Source organism: Sesamum indicum, linkage group LG7 (genome assembly GCF_000512975.1).
Source record: "Sesamum indicum cultivar Zhongzhi No. 13 linkage group LG7, S_indicum_v1.0, whole genome shotgun sequence".
NCBI classification, from domain to species: Eukaryota; Viridiplantae; Streptophyta; class Magnoliopsida; order Lamiales; family Pedaliaceae; genus Sesamum; species Sesamum indicum.
This window is the reverse complement of record NC_026151.1, coordinates 7,297,815-7,308,420: the sequence shown is the minus strand read 5'-3', so window position 1 is coordinate 7,308,420 and position 10,606 is coordinate 7,297,815. Positions and strand designations below refer to the sequence as shown.

General features: G+C 33.5%; 2 protein-coding genes across 2 annotated transcripts in view; one reads left to right on the top strand and one right to left on the bottom strand.

Annotated features, from left to right (window-relative positions):
- Positions 1 to 7,396, bottom strand: part of LOC105166490 (2-isopropylmalate synthase A) — a 9,604-nt gene extending 2,208 nt beyond the window's left edge. Inside the window, exons 1-7 of the mRNA XM_011085866.2 lie at positions 6,648 to 7,396; positions 5,374 to 5,587; positions 5,209 to 5,289; positions 4,820 to 4,912; positions 4,645 to 4,731; positions 3,381 to 3,481; positions 524 to 557 (exon numbers count right to left, since the gene is read on the bottom strand). Coding sequence (XP_011084168.1) covers positions 524 to 557; positions 3,381 to 3,481; positions 4,645 to 4,731; positions 4,820 to 4,912; positions 5,209 to 5,289; positions 5,374 to 5,587; positions 6,648 to 7,282 — 1,245 coding nt within the window. The 5' untranslated portion in view covers positions 7,283 to 7,396. The remainder of the gene's footprint in view (positions 1 to 523; positions 558 to 3,380; positions 3,482 to 4,644; positions 4,732 to 4,819; positions 4,913 to 5,208; positions 5,290 to 5,373; positions 5,588 to 6,647) is intronic.
- LOC105166489 (solute carrier family 35 member F1) overlaps positions 8,981 to 10,606 on the top strand; it is a 12,481-nt gene continuing 10,855 nt past the window's right edge. Inside the window, exon 1 of the mRNA XM_011085865.2 lies at positions 8,981 to 9,148. Within this exon, the coding sequence (XP_011084167.1) occupies positions 9,013 to 9,148 (136 nt within the window). The 5' untranslated portion in view covers positions 8,981 to 9,012. The remainder of the gene's footprint in view (positions 9,149 to 10,606) is intronic.

Genomic DNA, 10,606 nt, shown 5'->3' with positions numbered 1-10,606 from the left:
GCAAAGTTGTATAAATTGAGCATCAAAATTCCTAAGTTCTTCTCTTCTTGTGAGCCAAAAAGCCCTAACTTTTTCTCTCTTTGTTAAGTCATTGGTGCTAGACGCTTATTAGTTTTATGATTTTTTGGAACTTGTATTTTTGGTTTGACTTTGAGTTCTATTATTTGAATTTCATGTATTTTTTTCACATTTGTTGTATACTTCTATTAGACTATTACATCTCTATTTTATGTTATTTAATTATAGGCATATATTATTGAAAATATTCATTGCAAAGAGGAAAATGCTTAAAAAATAAATTTTAAGTATATTTATATTATTTAATATTTGCAGTTAATTTTATATATTTTATAATTATTTATAACATATATATGACGTTAGTGGTTCGACCACGATTGGACCAATTGTTGAACAGTGACCCGTAATGCACTAAATTTTCCGGTTTGATAAGCGGTCCAGGTTTTAAAACATTGATCAAAAACTATATCAATAATTCATAATTAAGCTCAAAATCGCAATTTACCTCTAACATTTTGGCTTTCAAAGCATGGCGTCCACTGTAAAACAATGTCAAAAATGAACACATGTCAAGAGAGTTCCTCTACATACATCTACAATATGTTTATCATTATCATGACAACAACGATGATCATGGAAATAATGCATTTTCTAGTAAGAGACTCATGCAAAAGCAGTTCATACCAACAAAAGGAGAAGCCACATTCTCATAGCACATAAAAGAGAAAATGTTCTGTAGAGTGGGTGGAATGCTGATTTTCTAAACCATATCTGGAAGTTAAAGTTTGATGTCTCTTTCGCTAAATTAATTTATTGAGCTTCACCTTGAGTTGTAAAAGATACTGAGTGTTATTAAAAAGATTTCATTGTTGGAGTCCAAGATAGAGATGTCTGTCTTTGAGAAGTCAATAATTATGTCAAGTGATATGACGAGAAACTGTTATTTAAAATATAAGTACAATTCTAACATCTATTACCTATCAACATAATCCAATTTTATCAGACTCCAGCAGTGTAATTCAAGCGATTAGCTAACACAAATGAAGTAACCACCTAGATGCTGTGGCTGCCCATACCTCTTCCCTTTCTCTCAAAACCAGATTTCATTGCAACTGCTTCATTCTTAGTACTCTCTTCAAGACATTTTCAGTTCTGGTGAACATTGTAGATTTACTATCTAAATGATCACCTCACAAAATTATATGATATTATTTCACATACAGGTTCATCAATGTGTCTCTGTTTGATCAATTGTTACGGTACTAGCCAATTCTTCTGGATAGCAAACCTCACCCAGCGTTCGATTTGGAAAAAATTACATACACACCTCCTAAGATTTAATCATATTACAGAACCCCTCAGTTTCTAGAAATTACCGGCAGAACCCCTGTTAGTTATTTGCAAATAATAGATTTTCCCCTCTGAAATCTTTTGGGCCAAAATTTGCTCATATCAGCAAAAGGGGGGATGCCCCTCTCTCTTCATACTTATGAACATTTTTACAAAAATACCCTTCTGCCATTAGCATGCCTGTGGACCAGGTTGCTAGTTCAAGTGACCTATGTAAGTGCAAATGTAATGTTTTTTATTTAATTTTTTCACCATTTGTTTATGTCATAATATTACCTTTCCTTTTTACTTTTATTTATTAATTTCTCTTTCTTTTCACTTTCTGTAGTATAATTTATTTTTAAGTTTAACCATTATTACTAAGTTAATATAATGTAATTAATAACTAAATTTGACAATTTAAAATTTAATTGAAGATTAAAGAAATAACTAAATACATATTTATTTAGTTTTTAAAGATGAATATTTCTTTTGAATCAGGTAAATCAATTGTTTTAATTTTCAACTAATTAAAATTACCTAGTGATTGAACAAATAATTTAACTGTATTATACTATAGCCAATTAACTAATAAATTTTAAAAGATATGATAGAACATGTTCTTATTTACAAAATTTAATATTCAAATATATACTGAATGTACTACTTTACTTTATTTTGAATTAAATGAGTAAACAAATGTCTTAATTTCTCAATCTATTCTTTTTTATTCTTTTATCCTCTCATATTCTTCTTCCTCCCCATCATTATTCCCCCAACTCGCTCACCTACCACTGGTACCTCCTTTGGTCCCCTCACAGCCCCTCCATCTTCTATCCCCAACCTCATGTCATGATGTGTGCATATATATATGAGAGATCTGCATATAAATGGGTCTGTGAGTGTGTTATGTATGTGAGACTGTGTCTACATTTAAATGGGTGCATGTGTGGTTGTATGTGTGTGCTGGAGTATGTTTGAGTGGTGTGAACGGATACATAAGTGTGTGTGGAATGTGCATCTGTCTGTATGTACAAATGTGTGTGTTGGTGTGGGTGTCATGTGGTGTGGTGTTTGAACACACACACACATACATAAGCGGAAATAGAGATGAAAGAGAATATAAATATAGATTGGAGAGAGAAGAAAGATGAAGGAGAAAAAAATATATATATACACATCACAGAGATGAGAGATATGAGGAGGGGGGGAATTTTTAAGTTGAAAATAAAGGGGCACTATTATACGTTCATTTTAACTTTCTTTTCCGTGTTTTTTCCATTTTTGTGTTCTCCGGAGGGGCAAAACTGTCGTTTTCTCTTCCTGATCAATTTTCATGTCAACAACAGGGCATCTACATTCAATTTCATATGATCCAAGAGGTGCTATTGTAATATGACAAAACCTCTACGGTTCTGTATTGAGTACCCCTTCAGTACATTTGTTTTTCCACAACTCAAAATGGGTTATTCTTTATTTCTCTGTTTTGATGCCCATAAAAATGTACAGGAACTTGAACCAGAAAGAAGCTAATCAAAAGCTACCAATTCTCTGTCTTTCTCAAACTAGGAACCTGAAAACGGCTGAACATGTGGAGTATTCACTTTCTTCTTCTGTTGTCAATTTAAGTTCTTTTCTCCCAAATTTCCCCATTTCATCTCATACGCAGTTCTTTACCTATAACCAAATTAGTGATTCAATTCTACCTCCATAAAAGTTGCAAAATAGACACTTCATGCAAATAAGATCAACTATTGCTAGGCAATATCCATGCTCATTTTTCCCCTTTCCCTTTTTCCCCACTGGTACAAAACCAAAAAACGTTTCAATTTGTCGAGACTATCTACTATTAATTTGCGGCAGCAATACAAGCTGATGGAGGCATAGAGTTCAGCATATCTCTGTATGTCTTAAAACAATTCAGACAAAGATATCAGAAGCAAATGAAAAGTTAGAGTAAAGTACAATAATGAAGATAAGAAGATAGGTAAAAACACAGTAGAAACAGATACTAGCAGGTAATTCCTACATACCTGAGTTTTCCGAGCACTATACCAGATTCATTAGAGCGAAGAAGTCCAATATCTTCAGGAGATATTATTTCATAGGTATTTTTATTTTTAAGCATTCCATCCTGCAACAGTTGAAAGATAAGTAACAGAAAAAGGACGTTGGAAACATAACACTTATATCCGATGATCTGCAAAATCCATTGGAGCCTTTCCATAGGACTTCCTACAACTACCATCCAAATGCATGACTTGGATAAATTTACCTATTAACAAATTCATGACTGCATTATAACCTAAGTTTGCAAATTATGAATGACCTCAAAGAGACATGTACCAAGTAAAAGGACATGCCCAATGTTAGAAGAAAACTAGACGTTTTTAGACGCTAGCTATCCAGAATGTATATACAAAAGACAGAAAGCGAAAAACTGCTGAGTAAAGATCTCCAGTGGTTTCATTCTCATACAACCCTTGGAATAGCTAATATAGACTTGGAGGCAATTCTCTACTTAATCTATGTCCTCATTGACCATCCATCAGTAAACACACAAGTCACAACTTAATCAAGTAAGATCAAACTCAATGTCTCACACCAATGGAACAAAGGACTTCTTCAATTGCAGAAAATACTACCTAAAACCGGAACCTAATGTTGAACCCAACCCATCAACCGAATATTTATTATATTATATAATCATCTCGAAGGTAAAAAATATCTAATGAAACACATTCGACAAAAACTGAGTATGGAATACTCAAAGAATTGATAAATAAAAATGTAAAACTTGTAAAACATATTATTCCGAACAAAATCAGAATATGTCTAATATGAAACGATCTTATACCAAGCATCACAGACAACTGAATCAACAATGAGAAAAGGTAAAATATTCCCATAACCAACTACAAAAAGCTAAATATTCTTTTCTACTTGCACATTGAACGTGTGGCAAGTCAAGGGTCTAATACTTCTAAAAACCTCCAGGTACTACTTTATCATAACCAGACCAACAGGAATGTGTGAACTATGGGAGAACTGTCAACCACAAGTCACAAAATCTTAATCTTTTCCCCATTTTCTTTTTCTAGAAATTGTTTTCTCTTTGTGAGAGGAAATCATCGATAAGCCACACACTGAAAAAAGCAAGATGAAAAGGTATAGATGCACAAGTTCACAATTTGCAATTGATGAAAATGGTACATTAATCACCCCAGTCAAGATTGCAGGTAAAGATGCAAAAGTTTCAAAAAAGAATATTAGTGACATCAAGTATTCAACACCAACCTGATGAATTCCACTTTCATGAGCAAATGCGTTAGCTCCAACAATTGCTTTGTGTGGCTGGATACGTAGCCCACTGTATTCTTCTACCTGAAAACACAGTGATCAACAAAGTGACAACAAAAAGAACCAAATCAACAAAATTCAACAATCAGAAAAGAAGCAGAGGACAGTATACCATCTTGCTGGCCATAACAATGTGTTGTGTGTTGATCCCTGTGTAAAGGCCATCTAGTACTTGCTCTCCACGGCATTTTAAGGCCATTACAACCTGCAGTCAAGTAGAAACAAGGATAAAAATTGATTTAGTAGAGCAATAGAAGAATAAGATGATCCTTGAGCCAATTGATTACTTTGTCAAAAGGCATACTTGTAATTTGTAAGCGTGAGAAGACCATGCCAGTAATGAATTTGTAGGCCCAACTTTTTAACAAAGAAGAATGTATAGTAACCGATAAAATCCAAATATATATCACTTCATGAAATTCACAAATTCTGCACACTTAAAATGCACTATATATCAATTGGCCACATAGAATATGCATTTATAGACTCAAGAGAACACACCTCCTCTAGTGAGGCATTACCAGCCCTTTCACCAATTCCATTAATGGTCACCTCTAATTGTCTTGCACCAGCATGTGCACCCTGAGGTCAAATAAGCACCACTGTGAATGCAACACGAAATTTAGGTTACTTAATTTATAGCACACAGGGAAAGAAAATTCATACCGCTAAAGTATTAGCAGTAGAAAGTCCAAGGTCATTCTGACAGTGTGTCGAAATAATCACATTTTCAATTCCAGGGGTGTTTGCTTTTATGTCAGCAATTAACCGTCCAAATTCAGAGGGCAAAGTGTAGCCAACTGTATCAGGGATGTTGAGGGTTGTCGCACCAGCCTTAATAACTTCTCCCAGGATTTGATAAAGGAACTCCCTGTCTGATCTGTAAGAAACAGAAAAGAGAAAGGTGATACCATCCCGAAGATGTCATTTTAGGCTGTGAATCTATTCCAGGCACCCACTACGCTGTATGTTTAAAACAATGAAATGTCAAGGAAAACTGCCATGTTAGTGGCTTTAATCATAGAGTTCTCAGGTTACTAGTGAACTTCAGAGACAGAACAAACGTGTCCCTTATACTTTCAAGAATCTCTTGCTATTTCTGTTTAGTCAATGTCAAGCTATTATCTAAATGCAATAAACCACTTCAAGTTACAAATCCATCTCTTTCAGATTTCTTGAGCTTTACATCAAAGTTAGACTCAACTTTTGAAAGCTTAAGTGAGAATCCATATAGCCAACACAAACATCATTCAACCAAAAGGTGGAGCTGGTGGTATGGGTACAGGTGTGTCGCAGGATATTATTTATGATGCTAGTTGTGGAACAATATAGAAGGGGTTCCTGGCTACTAGGAAGAAGCAAGTTTGCGTAGAGGCTACCAAACAAGTGCCAGGACCAAAAAACAAGGCGTCTCAATCACCTTAACCAACATTTAAATCCCAATTAAACAGAATATCTTGGAAAGGAAATCATGAACAAACTAACACAAGATATTTCTAAAATCCATCAAAGAGATTCCTTGACAACTCAGATTCAGCTTAGAAGAGTCGAAATCAAGACTACATAAACAACAAAATAAGACAACAACTGTGATATCAAAACCCTGTTTGATCTACTCTACTTTTCTTATTAAACCCAAACAACTTTTTCCTATCTATTCTGTTACTCTGGAGGACCTGAAAAAATTAATTGAATAAAATGTCCTGGAGGTAATTACAGATAGGATACAAGTTAAATCAAAATTCTCACTAAAATGCACTTGGCTCAGCTTAAACTGTTAATTTTTTTTTTCCAGAGATTCCATCTCCATCATCTTTCCAGTTATATGTAAAAGTTGATATTTTAAAATGATAACAAAAAATGTTAAAGTATTTTAAATAGAAGTATTTCTTTAACAAGCCACTTTTGCCAGAATCATGACCACAAAAGTGATCTGTCACCTTCCAGCGTCCTCTGGGCTGAATTCCACGTCATTACATCCCAAACTCCTGGCATGCGCCACCATACTCCTAGCCTTCTCAAGCACCTGCTCCGGAGTCATCTTCAGCTTGAACTTCATGTGAATTTCGCTAGTGGCAATAAACGTGTGAATCCTGGGCTTCTTGGCGAACTTTACTGCCTCCCACGCCCTATCAATATCCCTCTTGTTACACCTGGCCAAGCCGCAGATGACCGGCACGTGATCAGAATCGACATTTCCAACCTCGCGCGCGATCAATTTAACGGCTTCGAAGTCGGCGTCTGAGGAGGCGGGGAATCCAGCCTCGATGATATCCACCCCGAGACGGGCAAGCTGCCGTGCGATGTCCAGCTTCTCTTTTGTGGTCATGGTGGCGCCGGGAGACTGCTCGCCGTCGCGCAGAGTGGTGTCAAATATGCGAACATACTTGGAGTCTGGAATGCGATTGGGGATGTACTCCGGACGCCGGACGGAACAGCGGACGGCGGTGGCGGTAGGCGTAGCGCCATTGGTATGCTTGAAGATGTAGAATGAGCGGAGGGGCACCCTGTTGCACCGAAAACTGATCTTGGGAGATGGGGTTATGGCTGATTGTCTGCAAATTGAAGACGCCATTGTTGAATGTTGTGCTGAGGTGAACAATGCTCAAATTAGAGGTCTACTACTACTTCAAATAGCTCCAACCTAAAACCCTAGGTTTGAGAAAATTTGGTCAATGTACAAATTAAGTTTTTAATTTCAAATGTTATTGTATCTCCTATTTTATTTCATCTAAATATTCAAACCTTCTCTTTAAATAAAAAATAATAATGTAGTCTTTATAAACAAGACGCATATATATGTCGGAAAATAGTGTGTGACAAAATTAAATAATAAATTTATTTCTCGTAATTAAATCGTAACAAGTGATTTATTATAATGTGTGACGCATAAAAAATTCGTAATACGCGGATGATGATTGATGACGTTCAATTATCATCCAACTGTGTCTACTAAATCAAATATGTGTGTCTTCTAATTGAAATGACGTGTCCATTGAGTGAAACCTGTGGATGAAACAATGTCTTCATTTGAGTAAAATGGTATGTCCTCTCGGTGAGATGATAAGTCCATTGGATGAAATATTATAACTTTCAAATGCATCTTTTTTGATCAGAATTCGGACATGTCCATCGGTTAAACATTTCCAACATCTATAAATAAATCCTCTTATTCACTTCATTTTCATTCAATTCATTCCATAGCATTTTCAAATAATAAAAGCACGTTATATTTTATTAAGAAATTTTCAAAATATTATTTGGTTCGCCATTTCTCAAAGTTTTTGTATCTTCGGAGATAAATTGTTGTTTCCATTAACACTAAAACAGAGCAATAATTATCTTAAAAATAATTAGTCTTAACTCTTATTTCAACTTCTTGATGCACAACTCCCACATTTCCACATAGTTTTCCCAACAATAAGTTATATAAAATATAATAAAATCTAGAATAAAATGAGATTCGACCAGTACTCAATACTCGTTATATTAATGTTTTTATTAGAAAAATGATTATCTTTTGTTATATTTTAATTTATTATTTTGGATAAAATTTTATTATGCTTTTAATTGAATCAAATATAAGTTTGATCTAATAGAATTGAAACAAGTTTTAATTGTTCAAATATAAGTCGAGCTCGAGTCATTTTATATTTTTAAATATATTCTATTTATTTTTGCAGTGACGGAATCGAGCTCAAAATTTTATCAAACAAATTTTTGTGTTCAAAATTTATTCATTAGCTTAACAAACCAAACTTAAACGATCGATTTAGATCAAGTATTAAATAATTTAATTTATTTTTTAAGTTGAATAATAAACTAATCATCAGCTACGCCATAATACGTAAGCAAGTAATCTGACCAATTGGAAGATGAAGGAAGTAAGACAATAGTGTGATGACAAACATCACTTTGGGTGTTACTAAATTATAATTGGTAAACAATTAGAGTGCATTATGGCGTAAACCAGAGATCCAGACACAGAATTGAGATTAACGAAATTAATAAACAGTGTTTGACTTTGGCTCTCAAGATTAAGGAGTAATTAAGTAACCATTTATATCTGCTTTTCGCTCATTTCCTTCTGAGATTACCAGATAACATTATTGTCAACGTTGCAATCACTGTCCACAATTATTGCTCAGTTTATAATACATATACTATAATTCTTCTCCATTCCCACACACACACACACACACACATATATATATATATATATATATACCTGAAATCTTGTGTTTTTTTTTTTTTTTTGAGGTAAGAAAGAGCAGACAGCAAGATTTTAAGGAAGGGAGAGATCGAATGATGAGGGGAAGAATGAAGGAGAATGTGAAGAAGGTTTGGAGGAAGAAAACGTTAGTGGGAGTAGGGTTGGGACAGTTCCTCTCTCTACTCATCACTTCAACTGGATTTTCATCTTCTGAATTGGCCAAGAGAGGTAATTAACCCTTCTCTCTCTCTCTCTCTCATCATCATCATCAACATCGAGAGTCTTTTATTTGATCATAATTATATATGTTTGAATGTGAGTCATGATCTTATGATCGGAATTTTTACTGATTTTCTTGGTTTGGTTTTAGATAAATATATTAATTACTATTTAATTATATGTGAGATGTATTATTTATTATTAGTTTAGTAATTTAATTACTTAATTTGTTTACAAATATATAAAAAGTGAAATTATTAAATTTTCTCCGATATTGACTAATTCAATATGATGGAATATTTGGAATTCCAAAATGGCTAAGGGATTTCTTAAATATATTCTTAATTAATTCCCATCAATGATATATAGAGCTTGAATCCAATATCTCTTGTACAGCTCGTTTTTTATATCATATTAAATGATCATCTCATTTGAAGACTATGCCAATTCTGAGGAAAAATAATTGTAATTTACTTTTATATTTATGAATATGGAAAGCTAAAAAATCCAATATTCAATCTAAGAAAGTTGGTAACTAACTTTTGAAAGAATGTATAGTTTTAATCAGAGTCATTTCATCAATAAGCATAAATAATCATATAATTAAATGCATAAATACTATTATTTTTAGATTATGTAAACGTATTTGAACGTGCCCAATTATTACTAATAATAAACAACGCAAGCATACATCAAACATGTTGTGGTCAATAATGAGAATCAAGAAAAGCATTTGGGTTCTTAATCTGTAAATACTACATGCAACCTTGAGCCGGAAATTTTTATCCAAATTTAATTCGATCAAATCAATTTAATCACAAAGTAAGTGTGCTACGTTTGCTTTGTGATTAGTCACTTTTCCTAAACTGTACATCAATCACATGACAAATGTGGCACACTTACTCTGTGATTGATTTGATTCGACCAAACTTGATCCGAATAAAAATTTTCTTACAAAATGACCTGAATATCTACGTAATTATGATCCCCAATTATACAATTTACTTAATATTTTATCGAATATAGTAAAGGGGGCCTTAATATATTAAACACCAAATACAGTATAAAGTCAATCATTACTTTTTTCTTTGAGCAAGAAAAGAAAAAAAGGCAAAAAGCAAAAAGGAAGGGCTTAGACTAAAATAGTGAAGAGTCAACCCAAAAAAGGGCATAAAGTCCACAATATGTGGGTGGGAGAAGTGGAAGCCCTTCTCACCCTTTAAGAAATGAATTAAATCATGAAAATCTTTCCGTTGTTTCCTCTTTAGTTGAATTCCCCATTACCGGTGTGAGTTTTTGCTTCTTTTTTTTTTTTTAGATAAATTACATTCATGTTTTTTGAAATTAAATTTAATTATACAAGTACCTTTTGTATAAATTATATCAACGACCCTTCAAATTTAAGGACCAAAACTTACATGGGCAGTAAAAAAATATGTAGAAATACATAAAATTTCAATAGCCTCA